At 35.3% G+C, this 17,032-nt stretch overlaps 1 protein-coding gene across 1 annotated transcript in view; it reads left to right on the forward strand.

Moving 5' to 3' along the window:
* ATP11A (ATPase, class VI, type 11A) overlaps positions 1 to 17,032 on the forward strand; it is a 188,997-nt gene that overhangs the window by 99,303 nt on the left and 72,662 nt on the right. The window contains exons 5-9 of the mRNA XM_006883954.1: positions 4,901 to 5,029; positions 8,027 to 8,130; positions 9,134 to 9,184; positions 14,474 to 14,538; positions 16,609 to 16,690. Coding sequence (XP_006884016.1) covers positions 4,901 to 5,029; positions 8,027 to 8,130; positions 9,134 to 9,184; positions 14,474 to 14,538; positions 16,609 to 16,690 — 431 coding nt within the window. The remainder of the gene's footprint in view (positions 1 to 4,900; positions 5,030 to 8,026; positions 8,131 to 9,133; positions 9,185 to 14,473; positions 14,539 to 16,608; positions 16,691 to 17,032) is intronic.

Below are 17,032 nucleotides of genomic sequence, written 5' to 3' on the forward strand. Positions count from 1 at the left end.
CAATCCATTGTATAGGTAATCGTCTTCTTTGGCCTGTCCAAGGAAACCCAAACTTGTAGATGGCGGGCATGCATCCCATCCCCCACCTCCTATGCAGGCGGCCAGCGGGGTTGGTGTGCCCCCCTCAGCACAGGCGGCCATTGGGGGTGCGCCATCCACCCCCCTACCCCACCCCCCGCCATATGGGCGCTCGGCATGGCGGGTGGCCGGTGGATGCCCGCTTCCCCCACTGCCACCATCCTGGCTCCAAGAATTCTCTCCAGAACAAGTCCACCTTGCGGCAGTGTGGTGGCTTCACTGTACCAGTTTTGAGGAGGACCAGTGCCCAGCATCCATCCTGGGTGAGGAAATCCATTGGTTCCGGCTGTGGAAGCCTCATGGAGCTGCAGTGGCTGTGCGGCACAGCGCGGGCTCTGTGGGAGGGGGTTGGGAGCCACAAGACTCGCCCATTCCTCCTTGGGAATCCTTGAATTCCTGTTGTTGAGCCTCAGTCTTCACTGAGGGCCAGTCATCAACTGTTTTAAGTGTTCAATTATCAATAAGCTGAAGTCTGCGGAAGGCCACAATGGCCCTGCTTTAAGTGGTTCGCTGCTCCCGCAGCTCACCACGCTATCTCTGCCTCTCCCGCCATCTTGAATCCTAGAAACAAATTCTTATGTGCAAACTAGTAAATTAAAAAACAAATTTTACAAGTACTTTGTAGTATATTTCTCCCAGCATTGTGTGAGTGATCTATATCCTTGCCAGCATTTGGTTTTGTCACTTTTTTATCTTATCTGTCTGTGAGGCAGTATTGCCTCAATGATAGTGGGTTGAGTATCTCTATTTGCTTTTGAGTTGAGTATTTTTATAGGTTTATTTCTCTGGACAGTACCAATTGCTAAATACTCAACTACTAGTTGAAAGCTTAGCAGCTCAAATTCATGTTGAGGCACATAAGAAAATGGACTTGGCAATGTCTTTCCAAATTGTCAGACACCAAAAAACCCACAGAGCAGTGCTACCTGTCCACATGGCATCACCCACCATGAATTAGAGTCAGCATAATAGCAACAATCTCTTGAAAGATGTGTAATACCTTTTTGTGGTTTTAGTTTGCATTTCTTTAATGATTGATAATGTTGAGCATCTTTTCATGTGCTTAATTTTTATTTCTACATGAAGAGAAACTTTATGAATGTAAAGAATGTGGGAAAGCCTTTAGAGTTGCCTTATACTGCACATACTACGTTTGAACTCACACTGCAAAGAAGGCTTATTTAGTGTAAGCCATGCAAGAAAGATTTTACTTTTGCCTCAGACCTCAGTAAACACATGCAAACTCACACTAGAGTTTTACATTCACCTTGTGAGTGTAAGCCATGTGGGAAGGCTTTGCTTAGCCCTTAGCACACAATTGCCAGCTCACACTGCAGAATAATTATGTGAATGTAAGTAATGTGGGAATGCCTTTCATCAACTCTCAAGCCTAAGTGGACATGTAAAAGCTCATAGTCAACAGAAACATTATGAATGTTATCAATGTGAAACCTCTCAGGACTCATTAAGAAATTCTTTTTTTTTTTCCCCCAATATTAGGCCACATGACCAACTTTTTTTAAAACTGTTAAGAAATTCTGATGGCTTACTCGTAAGGAGTTGTGCTACCAGCCCAAAAGCACAGATTTTGAATCCACAAGCTTCTCAAAGAGAAAAAGGTGGACAGTTTAGTTGCATGTTATATACAACCTCTGAAAACCTGCTGGAGTGTCAACTATAGATGAGTTCTAGCTCAACAGTATACAGCATGTTCTCTTTGACTAAATAACTCATTGTTTCTTTCTCTCTCTTTTTTTTTTTCCTACTGACTGTTTAACATTTCTGTTTTACTGTTGAGTTACAGTTTGTTCTGTTTTGGGGTTTGGTAACTGAGTTATTGAGGTAAAATTCACCTCATTTGTAATTCCTCTATTTAAAAAAACAATTTATGGTTTGTAGTAGAGTCATGTTGTTGTTGAGTACCATCAAATTGGAACCAATCCATAACTCCAGCAGGTTTTCAGAGGTTCTTAATAGCAAAGGAGACGATTGCTTGTCCTTCTCCCACAGAGAAGTTAGATTTGAACATTGTACCTTTGGGATTGCAATGCAGCTTCTTAGGAACAGGCTACCAGAGCTCCATGTTGAATAAATATATATATTTATATAGTACGAAGACTTGAACTTAATCATTGCAGTAAGTAATCTACTGCTTCTAGACATTGGAACAATATTCTCTAACAGTGTAGATATTAGTTAATGTGTCATGTTGTACAACTCTACTTAAACAAATTCTTGTCACCCTAACTGGAGCTCGAAGTCTCTAGGTGGTACAAACAGTACATTATGCTGCTAAGAAAGGTTAGAATGTTGACTTCACCCAGAGCACTTTGGAATTTAGTTTCAAAGAAATAATTTCTTTAAAGCCCTGTGTTAGCACAGTTTAACTCCAACACATAAGCTTTTGTTGTGAATTTGAAATCAACTTGATGGTTATTTGATTTTTTTAATAAGGAGATCAATACTTCTTAATCAATGTCTTACATATTTTTGGTCCCTCTGACATCCTTTCATGACTAATAAAATCATTTCTATGCATTTATCTGTTTTAGATACAATACAATATTTGTTCTTCTGTGTCTGATTTAACTCAGAATAATGCTGCGTGTTCTATCATGTTAACGTCATACCTATTTATGGCTATGTTTGTGTGCATTTCAATACCACATTTTATTTTTTTACTGGTGATAGATTTGCTAGTTCCACATTTGCCTAATATAAATAAAATTGTCTCAAACAGTGGGGTGCACAGATATATTTGAGGCCCTCTTTCACTTGCTTTGGTATAGTCCTACCAGAGAATTGCTGAGTCAAATGCCAGTTTTCATATTCAGCTCTTTAAGGAAATGACATGCTCTTTTCCATAATACCTCACTATCTGACAGTCCCATCATTAATGGATGATGATTCCCATTTCTCTACGCTCACTTTATCCCCCCACCCCTATTTTTCTGATGATATTCTTTCTGTTGCAGTCAAAGTGGCATACTAGGATGGTTTAGATTAGCAGTTATGTAATGGCTAATGGGAGGTCTAGGGAGCACTGATGGCTTAGTGGTAAGAAGCTAGGATGCAAACTCAAAGGCTTATAGTTCGAATCCACCAGCTGCTACATGGGATAAGGATGGGCAATCCTATGCATTTTACTGCCTCTGAAAACCAGCTAGAGGGTCAGCTCTTTGTTTGTTGATAAGACATTTTGGCTGTTGCCATGTTCTTGCAATTGTGAATAACACTGTTATGAACATTGGTCTACAGTTTCCATTTGTATCTCAGTTCTGCTCTTCTCAGAGTATATTCCGAGCAGTGGAATAGCTGGATCACATGGCTTTTTGAGGAAATGACAAATTGTCTTCCAGAGTGGTTGTACCATTTTACAGTCTCACCAACAGTGTATGAGAGATCTAGGCTTTCCACATTCTCTCTGGCATTTATTGCTTGCTGTTAAGTTAAACTTTGGCAGAGTCTTAATGGCTAATGGTTCTAAGCATCTTTTCATATATTTATTGGCCATTTGTGTAACTTCTTTTGTGAAATGTGCATTCGGATATTTTGCCCATTTTTTACTAGATTGCCTTTTTATTGTTGGACTGTAGGAGTTCTTGATTAGATAATAACCTAAATATGAAATAATATTTAATATATGTTTCCCAAATATTTTTCCTGAACGTTGTTCCAGTAAGTTGTATTGATAAGATATTTTTAAACAATCTTTTTGATGTGCATAAATTTTAAATTTTTATATAATCCATTTTATGTGTTTTTTGTTGTTGTTGATCATACTTGTGTTATCCCTGAGAATCTATAAAAACGAGGTCTGAAAGTCTTGCTTTAAAAGTGTTACTGGCTTAGTTTATTTAGTTCTTTGACTCATTTTTATTACTTTTTTAATAAATTAGGGGAGTATGAGCTCTACTTCATTCTATTGTATTTGGAAATCTAGTTATCTAAGCACCATTTGTTGATGAGATTGTTGTTTTCACAATTGGATTAATTTACGTCATTGTGAAAGATCCATTATTAATAGATATATGATTTCTCCCATCCCGGACTCTTAATTCTGTTCCATTCATGTATTTGTCCTTGTATCACAATTATACTATTTTTGTTAATATAATATTAGGGTGTATATTTTCAAATCTAGAACATTTGTGGATTTTTTAGGTCTTTTTTTTTTAACGTAATCAGTCAAAGCCCGTAATAAAGGTAAAAAGATGTTCCTTAACTATTTTGTAGAAGCTTTTTGTACATAAGATTGCTAGTATATTGTTTAATTATTGCCTCTTGATGCTGACAAAGTCAAACAACTTAAGTTCGTGTTTTTAAAGTATGTGTTTTAGATCAAAGACTTTCTGTAGTGATAATTTGGATTCTGATATCTTTAATAAAATCTTTACCTGCTTGGTGTGAAACAATGGTACTCATTTATGCTGTTTATCTTCTTGAAAAATAATAATATAATTTTTAATTAACTGATTTAAAACTAGTACTTGTCAATCTTTCGTTCTTCAGTTTCAAGGGAATTTCTTATTATACGTTGTTTTCATTGCCATTAAAATAGCTTCCTATAAATAAACTCCATAATGGATCTGTGGGTTTTGTGGAGTTTATTATATAATACTTAGAGGATAAAGTAGATTCACCTTCACTCTTCCTTGTTTCTTCGTCTGAGTTCTAGCTTTAAAAACTTCTTAAGCATGGTAGACTGGTTATAAAATTGCAAATATTGTAAGGGTAGGTTTAGGAAAAAAGATCCTACTTATAAGATTCATACTTATAATTTGAAATTTCTACTTTAATTGTTCTTTGTGTTCTCTTTTAGGTTGGTGACATTGTGATGGTCAAAGAAGATGAAACCTTTCCTTGTGACCTAATATTCCTTTCCAGCAACAGAGGAGATGGAACCTGCCATGTTACAACTGTCAGTTTAGATGGAGAATCAAGTCATAAGGTAATGTTCTTTTGGTTTTTTAATACTTTCTATTGGTTTTCATATAATGATTTCTTCACATTTTGTTTAAGTCATATACATTGTGTTTTATACAATATTTCATTTGCAGTGTGTTTCATTCAGTCATTCATATAGATTCTATTTTTGTTCCTTTTAAATTTTAAAATTACAGTATAATGTCTTAAAATGTATTCAGAGCATTAGAGGTATGATCATATGCTTTTGTAACCATAGAAGGTTAGCATCCTGTCTGGAAAAAAAAAATCAATATTTTAGATGGTTGTAACAAGAAAAATTTTAGGGAACTATGTGGTCCAATATTTTTGTTACTTTGGTTTGTGCTTGTTTCCTACTTTCTGCTCTCAGTGTCTGTAACTATCATGTTAATGGAATAATTTTAGTATTAGCCTGTATGATTTAGCTGATAGAGTAAATTATGTATTCATGGAATGAATTAATTTTGAAGGCTTTTCTTTCACTAGTCAAAATTAATGTCTTTCCTATCCTAGAATTATATAAAAGAGCTACACATAGTTCTTAATTTTTACCTGCTACCTTAGCAAGTGTAAGTATTTCATAATTATCTTCTGAATTAAAAGTTAACTTCTACTCAGTATGAAATTTTGTACCAGTGGCTGATTGAACAAACGTTTTGTTTAATGACCACTAATGTAGCATGTAATTAATTTTAGATTTTTGTGCTTTTCAAAAAGCACCAAGTCTCCAAAGAGTTTGTGAAAGTGAGCATAATAGCTCATAAAAGTGCAACCCTGAACAATGCTTAAGCCGTACCTTTAGATAGAGGCAGTCTCTATAGGACAGGGAAAGTTGCGGAAACTCCAGAAGATATACCTATCTTCATGAAATTGTTGTATTAAACAGCTGTGAATTCATTTGGGTTTTTTACTCCCTCAAAATTTACTTTTGTTTTTTCTATGTAGACAGAGCCTAAGAGAATTACCATTTTGCTGTGATATAAACAGTAGTACTTTTGGGGAAATAGAAATACTGGGTAATTTGTGTGTGTGTTCAGATGCATCACTGTTTTCAAGATAGAATTCTATGGCAGTTTTCCTGGTAGAGAACTAAAATACTAGAACAGTTATTTCATTTCAGATAGTTTGTTTATTGGTACTTGGTATTTTAATTGTATTCTCTCTTAGGTTTTGTTTGTTATTTATTTTATTTAAATTTTTTCTATTCATATACATTGTGCTTCATACAGTCTTCCTTTCATTTACTTTGAATATCACACAATCATTCATATATTTTATAAAATTAATTACTGCTAATCTATGCCTATCAGTATTTTTATTACTAGGTCTTTTCCAGTCCTCATTGAAACTTTTTATTTCTTTACCACCACGTCCATCTGTCCACTAAAACCTGCAGTCCTAGAGATTTGCTTCCTTATTTTCTACCTCCTCCTCTCTTTCCCCTTTTTTACATGTATATACATCTTACTGGTTATCTTGTTTATTTTTACAATAATCGTCTTATACTGTATTTTTCCTTATGAGGCTGAGTTCTTTTACCCATTGCGATGCTCTTTATAGACTCTCCCATCTTATATAGTGTTTTACAAACTTGTTTCTTAGTGGTGCCTAGTATACTCTCTAGGTTTTGTTTTTGTGTCTTAGATTTGGTTTATGGGACTTAAGTTATATGGGTTCTTTTTAAGAAGCAAGTTTTATGTGCATGCTTGCCATTTTCACATCTGTGAAATGAAATAGACTCTCTTTTTGAATTTTAATTTAGGATATAAGAACACTACTAGGAAATAGGAGGCTCTGGTGGCATAGCTCGTAGAGGATTGCACTGCTCACTGAGAGCGGGTACCTCTCTGGAATAAAGATGGGCAGTTCTCCTCCCATGTGTTTTGAAAGCCTCAAATCTAGTGGAGGGACCACTATGAGTTGATTCCAACTTGGCGTAAATGAGATCGTGTTTGTTAGAATTAGAAAATGTCCCCAAAGAGAAAAAATAAGAGATTCAGAGATACCTTCCCTTTCTCCAAGTCCTCAATCACAAGTTTGGCTTTCCTTCGCAAATAAATGTAGTGGTAAAGGCCCTATTCTTATGCTTATAAATACTATCTAGGCCAGTTCTCAAACTGTGGTGTTCATCTAGCAGCTTGACTGTTACTTGAAATTTATTGGAAATGTAATTTTTTTTTTTTTATTACCAGACTTTGTAAATCAGAAACTCTGGTGTTGGAAGGCAGGAATCTGTTTTAGCAAGCACTCCAGTGATGCTGATGCTTGCTCAAGTTAGAGAATTACTCTGGTGTAGATCCAGAAGCCTTGGTGACATAGTACCTTATATATTGAGCCATATAAACGATTTGAATGTTTAACAGTTCAGAACCATCAGTTGCACCAAAGGGGAAATATGGACTGTCTCTTTCTGTGTAGCTTTTCCAGTTTTGAAACCCTCTGGAGCACCCCAGGGTCCAGAATGTACTCAGTGGTAGTGGGTTTCATCTGGTTTGGCATTGGTCTAGAGAAGCATCACATAGGAAGCTTATATGCTATCACAACAATGATGTTCATACAATTTGTACAGAGCAGATAAGAAAGAAGAAGTGATGCCTTTCTGTAAACAATAGGACCTAAATGGAAAGGAACAATTTACCTTTTAAATTTGTTTCCAGATTGATATCCAGCACTATGACTGATAAATTCAAGTCTCTTTTTTTAAATATATTACTAATAATTGCTGTTTGCATATTAGTTTTAAATATGAGGACAATAAGTGAGAATGGAAGTATTGAAAGTTTTGAGCACAGTGATAAATATATATAATAATACCTTATATTCCTATAGCTTTTGAATTTTTCATTGTACATATACTTTCATATAGTAAACCAGTCATTGCAATTAGACTTGATTAGATTCAGAAAAAAATTAAATCTTGATGCTGTACTAAGAAAACACTGGCTAGTATGTTTGTTTTTATCATTTTGGTTATGAATTCCCAATTCTTGGAAATTTCTAGACTCATTATGCAGTTCAAGATACAAAGGGATTTCATACTGAAGAAGACATAGATGGGCTCCATGCTACAATTGAATGTGAGCAGCCTCAGCCCGATCTCTACAAGTAAGCAGAATCTTTGTATTCCTCTTAAGCATTTTCCATGGAGTTGTACAATTTGATGGGTGGAGGGGTGAGGGAAAGTGGAAGAATCTGGTCTGAAAAACAGTATCTAAATTTTGTAAATAAACTAGTATAATTAAGAAAAAATTATACTTCTGAAAGTTGGACAGTGAATAAGGAAGACTGAAGAAGAATTGATGTCTTTGAATTGTAATGTTGGTGAAAAGTAGTGAATATACCAAGGACTGCCAACAGGACAGGTCTGTCTTGAAGGAAGTGTAACTAGAGTACTCCTTGGAGACAAGGATGGTAACATTTCATGTCCCTTACCCTGGTCATGTTTTCAGAAGGAACCAGTCCCTAGAGAAGGACACTGTTCTGGGAAAAGTAGAGTGTCACCAAGGAGAGAAAGACCCTCACTGAGAGGAATTGGCATAGTGACTACCACAGTGTGCTTGAGCATGGCAGAGACAGGAGGGTGGTGCAGGCTGGGGCAAGGTTCAGATCTGATGATCACGGGGTCACAATGAATCATAGTAGACTTGATGACGTCAAACAAGAAAAACAAAACAAGGCTTCAGATCTGTAGTTTAAAAATCCCTGAAAAGACTTAATGGAAGTACATTTGTTAAAGAAAAAGTAATTTTCTTTATTTTGAGGCGGAAAGATGTGAAACCGAATGTTAAGGAAAACATTGTAGTCCATAAATATAATTGTAAAGTAAAGAAGAATGTCCAGCTGTTCTCACAGTGACTCTCACTCTTCTGAGAACTGTCCCTATAACCCTTTGAATGGAGTGAGTATGCCAACCTTTTGGTTAACACTCTCAGGGACTTCAGACAAATAAGAAAGAAGGAAATAAAGTGGTTTAATCACATTGAATGTATTTTTTAGTAAAGCACCATAATTTATACATAACACGCATTCCTTTCTTAAAAATATATATGTTACAGAAATGTGCATGAGGTTCTGAATATTTCAGTAATTTCACTTTTTCTGTTGTCAGATTTGTTGGTCGTATAAATGTTTACAATGATCTAAATGACCCTGTGGTAAGGTAAGGAAATATATTTTCTTTCAACATTTTGACAATATTTATCTGTATTAGTAAATTCAAAGTTAATTTCTTTTCTTAATAAGAGGTCTTATAATTTTCCTTTTAGTTTCTGAAAAAATTTTTCTGGTTTTATTTGTGTATTCACATCTTCTTTTGTTAACAGTTATCCATGAATATTCTTACATTGTACTGTTGAGAATGCTTTCTTACAGATTAGTTCCAAGGCAAATTATATGGTAGTTTTCTTCCATTAGAAATGCCCTCTTAGAATGTACATAATAATTCATCTTCAACTTACAAAGTTGAAAGTTTGTAAACCATTGTATTGGAATATATTAATGTACTCATTAATTGGTGAAACAAATTATTGGGTTTATATTACTTTCCAGATTTAATAGAAGATATTTCACAAAGGACATGTTTTAGTCTGCCTTAATAATATATAAAGCTATTATCAGGTAATGAAGATATATTACTGATATTGAATACAGGTTCACACATTTGTTCAGTTAATCATAGAGATTAAAGTGAATTGTCATATACCCTATAAACTCACAAGAAAATGAAAACTCATCAAATATCTAACCATGTGACTCTGATTTAGAAGTACATCTAGTCGTTGATGTAGAATAGGCAATAACTTACTGTAATTCACCATTATAGAAGTCTGGATCTTTAAGCTGAGTTTGTGCTTTCTTAAGCCTGTAAATATTTTATCAAGGCATTATTTAAAAATCTTAACTGAAGAATTTTCTGTTAAGCTATTTAAATGATACAATTTAAGTAATTGATTTTAAATGGATTTTGAAGTTTTACATAGATCCCCTTGCTAGAGAAATTCTTTTTCTAATTCAGACTGTCTCCAAATTGTTTATGCCTAAATGTGTTAAACAACATGTTTACTCATCAGTAGAAATATACTCTATGGAAATTATAAAATAGATACTGAAGTAAGATCCATCTGACATTGGCAATGATGTCCCTAGTACCATGGACTCTTCTAAACCCATCCTGTACTTCTGGTAGTTCTCTGTTCATGTATTCTTGTTATTGACATACTGGGCATTGACATACTGGGATTAGGCTTGGGACATTTTTAATCAGACAGTCATCTGCTGTGTTGAGAAGGAAATGAAAAGGTGAGGGGCAAACAGAGTCATATTCATAATGAAAAAACCATTTTTAGATCCATCCTAAAATTAAATTTTGTGACTGAAAGGATAATATCCATATGCTTGCAAGAAACACCTGTTAATGTCATTCAGATATATGTACCAACAACTAGAGCCAAAGAGGAGAAAATAGAAGATTTCTACAAACTTTTGCAGTTGGCTATTGATCAAACATGTAACCAAGATGCAGTAATAATAATGGGTGACTGAAATGCAAAAGTGGGAAACAAGGAAGAAGGTTCAGTAGTTGGAAAACATGGTCTTGGAGACAGAAATGAGGCAAACAGATGCTGTCCAGGATGTGCTCACCAAGTTGTGAAAATATGTTATTTGCAAAGTAAATTGATTTAGGTTTATAATGCCAGGAAGATCAATCTAAAAAAAATTAATATAAAATGTTTTTTATCTTTTCTATTTCAAATTAATTGTTGAGCATTTTAGCAAGATAATTACTAGTATATTTTGTAATTTATGTACTCCTTGATAGACTTTTAATACTTCGACTTTTACAAATTTATGAATTCATAGTTTGGGCAGTTATGAGTTACACATACAAATCCTCAGTCCAATCAGAATAATATGTCTTCTTCCTTCTTGTCCAAACTAGAAGCTAAGTAATTTTTAAATTCTTTTTAGACTTCCTAGAGACACTTTTTAAAAGGTTCATTTGTTTTCATAAGTACTTATGACATGAATTATTATAAGTGTGTTGCTAACAGAAGCTGACAATACTTATAACAAAAGCAGACAACAGATGTGCTCCCCAGGAGGCTTCATTTTTAATGACTGTCAGCCACACAAATGGTTTTTGAAACTATCTGCTAGCTCTAGGATATTTGTGTCAGTTTATGTATATCCCAAGGTGGTATTTGAGCAGAGTCTATTCTTATCTTCAGTTAAATATAAATTCTTTATGTCTTTTCACAATTGTGTGTTGATTGTGGAGCTAAGCAAGCTGAAGTTGTTAACAATACCTATGTTCGTCTTCATCTATCATGATGCTGCCATTTGTTCCAGTTGTGAGAATCTTTGTTTTCTTGATGTTGAACTTCAATCCATATTGAAGGCTGCAGTCTTTGCCCTTCTGCGACAAATGCTCACTTTCAGCAAGGAAGGTTGTGTCATCTGCATAGCACGCATAACACAGGTTGTTGAGTTTCCTCCAATTCTGTTGCCACATTCCACCTCATAAAGTCCAGCCTCCTGGATGATCTGTTGTGCATATAGATTGAAAAGGTATGGAGATAGGATGCATCCCTGACATACCACCTTTTCTGATTTTGAACCATGCAGTATTTCCTTGTTCTGTTCTGAGCTGCTTCCTAGTCAAAGTATAGGTTTTGCATAAGCGCAATAAGTGTTCTGGAGTAACCAGGAAATCAAAAGACAAATTGCATTGAAAAAAATCTGCTGTCAAGCACTTCCCCAGAGTACTGAGGAACAATGGTGTCAGTCCAGAGACTAAGGTATGCCTGATCCAAGCCATAGTCTTCACAGTTACTGCTATGCGTCAGAGAGCTGGTCAGTGAACAATGATAACAGAAGAAGAATCAATGCCTTCAAATTGTGGTGCTGGAGAATAGTATTGAACATACCACGGGCTGCCAAGAGAACATCTGCCCTAGAGAGGGTGAAACCAAGCTACTCTTTGCAGACAAGGATTTTGAAGCTCCATATGACATACTTAAGACATGTGGCCAGGAGGAAACAGTCCTTAGAGAGGAAAGGTGGAGGGACAGCACAGGAGAAGAAAACCCCAGATAGGATGGATTTACCTAGTAACTGGAGTAATGTGGTTAGTTGTGTCAGAGATAGTGAGATCGGTTCAGGATAGAGTAGAGTTCAGAACTATTGAACGTTGCTATGAGTCTCAAGCAACGTGACAGGCACATAACAACAGCTATCCTTTAAAGAAATCATTACGATGTTATACATTCCAAGATAAGTAAATTTGAATTTGGCTTCATATGTCTTTTTCATTACTTAGGAAATTAAAAGGAAATTATTATCTCCTTGGCAAAGGGAGCTATTAGAACAGAACAGAAACAGATAGTTCTCTGTCACTGTGTTTTTACTCTTTACAACAAAACTTATTCTTCAGGGATTTTAAAATTGTTTGTTGCCTGATTTTCTCCAAAAGTAGTAGTTCTGGATTGTTCATATTCATTGGTGATCTTTATTCAGAGACCTATCCTTATTTAAAAAATGCTGTATAAAAATCCTAAGCTTCATCTTTTAAAATATGATCATTTAAATGACTATATCCAAGTCATTGAGGTTGTGCTTGAAAAATTGAAAGTCAAATATATGACCTACCTGAAATGAACTACCTGTTAGCTTTTAGAATACATGAAGATTTTATTCTTAAAGTTTTGAGTATTTAAGAATCACTATAAGACTTTTTAAGAAGTTACTGAGTTCCTACCACGGTTTCTAATTCAGTAGCTAATAGCCTGAGAATTTGCATTTTTTTTTCTCTTTCACCAGAAACTTTATTATTTTTCTTCTTTTATTGTTTCACATTTTCTCTTCCTGACCCCCGCAGCCCACCCGATAATGCACTTCTTGTTCCAGATTGTTGTCGTACATATAATCACTATCAAATACTCCTTTTGGACAGTTCTTTTCCTTTATCTGTTCTAATGCAATGTTTCATTATCCACTCTTTCTCCATTCCACCCCCCCAACTCTTCCATGTCAGTCCTATTTTATAGCAGCAGTGTTATGCACTAATTTTTCCTTTGTGACTGAGATGTTTCACTTAATTTCCTCATGGTTCCCCCATGTTTTGTAATGTTTTACTATTTTAATGGTTTTCAGTGCTGCATAATATTGTAGTACTGCTGATTGTAGGTTTTTCATTATTCTTGGAAGACTGTTCATGCTGTGGATTAGCTCTTAAAGTTCTTCCTACCTTTCTCTGATGAATTTTATAGTCTTTGGTTTTACTTCTAGATTCCTATCTACCTTGAGATGGAGTTTGTGTAAGGTGTAAGGTGTGAGGTGTTGGTCTTGCTTAAGTTTTTTACAGTTTCCCAATGTTGCCAGCACCATTTGCTAAAGATTCCCCACTAAACTGATATTATCTCGTTGTCAAAGATCAATTTACCATAGGTAAATGAGCTTATTTCTAATGTGTTCCCAAGTTCCTAATTGTACTGGTTTAGAGACCACATTTTCAACAACCATTATTCTAATAATAAACTTCTCAATCTCTAATAGTTATGATTTTGAATGCAGATTCCGGTTTAGGAGATTTTTTTTTAGGAGCTGAGGGTCTGCATTCCTAACAGATTTTTATATGATTTCAGTGTTTCTGATCCCAAGACCACACTTTATATAAAGCTAATAAAAGCTTTTAATAAAGCTAGAATTTTATGAAGAATCTTATAAAAATTTAATGTTTTTATCTACCCATGTTGTTGATTGCCCTTGAGTCGAGCACAACTCATAGGCCTGAAGCCTTTCTGTAACTATCAACATTTATCAAAGTTCATCGAGTTTCTGGAGGCATGTTGTTTAGGAGGTGGATGCCATTACACTTCCAAGATCTATCCATAGATAAAGTTCACTTAATGTTAATGGATCTCAGCTCACTTATAATAATCTGTTGTTGTGTATCATCGAGTTGGAACTGACCTATAGCTGATCCTCCTGCAGGTTTTCAGAGGCAGTTAGTCATCTGGGAGAAGATTGCCCCTTCTTTTCCCACAGCACAGCTAGTGGACTCGAAGTGTATGCCTTGCAGGATAGCTTCTTGTCATTAGGCCACCAGAGCTCCTTAATAATCTAGATATACCCAAATGATTATTTAAATTAGGAACTAATTAGACTAAGTGGTAGAGTTGTACTGCCAATCAAAAGGCACATGATTTGGATCCTCCAGCTTCTCTATGGAAGAAAGGTGGGCAGTCTCCTTGTGCAATTTACTGCTTCTGAAAACCTGCTGGAGGATCAGCTGTGGGTCATTTCTGAACTGATCATGCACAATAGTAACAACATTTCATTTATTTCCCTCTACAATTAAATCTGCTCAGTAAGTTAATTTTCTCTCTTGTTCTTTGCCTTCCTCCTTTTTTTTTAATTGATACATATCTGATAATCTTTACTTTTCCAGACCATTAGGATCAGAAAACTTGCTTCTTAGAGGAGCCACGCTAAAGAACACAGAGAAAATCTTTGGTAAGTATTTTAATTAATGTATTATTAATAATGTCTTAAGGGGTACCTTAAGCAAAGTTGATATCTTTATTGATATCATGAAACCAACTGTGAAAATAGTGTGGCCATTTTGAAGGCAGCAGCTTTTTACTTCTAGGAACTCCACAAGGGGAAAGAGTCCCCATGAGGTCAGACATATCCCTAGTCTTGCAACATCTATCAATTGTAACAACAGCATTCCTCCCAGGGCTCTTGTTTTTACTGTTCTCCTACTGGTTCTGCTAAACCATTGCAGTGGCCACGCAGAACTCACTAGCAATCTCATGATTATAGAGTTTATTAAAAAGTAACAGATTACAATTCAGGTAGAAAATAGAATACACTTCTTCCATTAGGACAGCTTACCAAGTGTGCTCACAGGAAATTCGCTCTTACCTTTAGCTTTGTGGCTCTGGGCCAGCGTTACACAGCTCTTACAGTCATGCCAATTACATTGTCGGTTCCCACTCTTCTGCCATTAAGCTTAGGTGAAGGCCATCAATTCTGTCATTATCATCAGCAGTGTCAGTTCAGCTGTCTCACATGGATCTCTCGCTCCCCATGGACTCAGATTTTTCACTACATCTGCTGCTACTGTTAATAGTCGCAGTTCATCTAGCACAGGAATCTCTGAACCAGAAGGGTACACTGTACTTGCTTCTTCTTGATAATGACAAGATCCACATTTTTTTTTGTCTCTGAACCTGCTCAACTTAGCCTGATAGAATGGCAAGAATAGCTAATCCCTTCATTACTAAATTATATATCCTACTTACACATACCAGTCCAAAAGGTAATGTTTTCCTCATCCATATTATTAACCTAGTCTAGGCTAGACTTGGCTCAAATGTCAAAACCAGTGTATTTGAAAGCCATTTTGAACAATCAGTCTATTAAACAACAGTGTCACATTGTTTTTTAAATGTTTATTTACCATAGACATTTTCATTTAGAGCAGTGACAGCTATGGATATTGTTTGTATATTAAGTACTTGTTTTTTATCTAAAGCATAAAACTATATTCATGAAAGTAAAAATTATATCCATGAAAATAATCCTAAAATACAGTCCTATAGGAAATTTCTTTTAAAAGTGATATTTCTTTGCTATTATCTCTCCTTTCTGGTGGATTATTTATTGTGTTTAATGAAATAAAACAATTTTTAAAATTCTACAATATATTTATTCCATTGTGATAGAGTAAACTTAGAATTTAAGAGATTATTCACAGTTAATGCTGGAGGGGTGATGGCCTCTTTACCCTAAATGAGCCTGGTCCTGTGAAAGTTTACAAACCTGATTAGTTTTTCATTTAACCTTTCATACTTATTTTTTAATTACAGTACACATATGTAATCACACTGTTGCCACTTACTCCCTGTAATTCTAATTTCCATTCATTTTTATAACAGCTTTATAAGCTTTATCCCTGGAAGTAAACTGGCCTTTTGATCCTTTGTGATTTATTTTTTTAAGGCATGCACCTCCCTACTGTTATCATTCTTCTTTGTTATTAGGGCCTGTCAATTCAACTCTGGCTGAAAGCAATCCTATGAGAAACACCCCTAAATCTTTCCTGTCCTGTGTCATCCTCACAGTCTCCCATGTGCTCAAGCCCATTTTGCTGTCATTGTGTGACATCATCTTATTGCAGGTCTTCCTCTCCTTCACTGACCTCCTACCTTTCCAAGCATGATGTCTTTTCCAGTGATTGACTTTTCTGGATAACATGCACTAAAAGCATGTGAAACAAAGTCTCATCATCATTGCCTCTCAAGGAACAAAAGTCTGTTATCATAGTTGTAGTTATTGTTGGATGTCATAGTGTCAGAGCTGACCCACCAGGTTTTCAGAATTAATCACATGGGAGGAGACTGCCCATCTTTCTCCTACAGAGTAGCTAATAGCCTCAAACTGCATGCCTTTAGGATTGCAGTGCAACTTTTCCCACCAGGCCACCAGAGCTCCGTATTATCATAGTATCTATCCAAAACTTACTGAGTTAAAGCAATATACATGTGTTATTTTAACATTTATTCTTCTGTTTTACAGGAGTTGCAATTTACACTGGCATGGAAACAAAGATGGCATTAAATTATCAATCAAAATCCCAGAAACGATCTGCTGTAGAAAAGTAAGTTTCAGAGCCATGTTATTTAAAGTGTGTAAAACTCTGTGATTTTAAACTACTTCAGCCACAGTTGATATGAAAGTATTTTCCTTTTGAGCTTATTTGCAGTTTCTTCATGATTTACTTTGGAAGTCACTTAGTAACTATTAGTTATTTATTTGGATCAACATTATTTTATGGTGTAGTGAAAAGCCACAAATCTTTTAATTTTAGGTTTGAAATGAATATTCCATATTCATTTAAAGGCCTTATTTTTTTATAGGCATTCCAAAGAACATATTAGTTTTCAAGTAAGTTGCAGTTGACTGTAAAATAAGAGATTTACATTTTTTTTAGTATTTTTAA

The sequence above is a fragment of the Elephantulus edwardii genome, unplaced genomic scaffold (assembly GCF_000299155.1).
Source record: "Elephantulus edwardii isolate Elephantulus edwardi_28Jun2011 unplaced genomic scaffold, EleEdw1.0 scaffold00030, whole genome shotgun sequence".
In the NCBI taxonomy this organism is placed as follows: domain Eukaryota; kingdom Metazoa; phylum Chordata; class Mammalia; order Macroscelidea; family Macroscelididae; genus Elephantulus; species Elephantulus edwardii.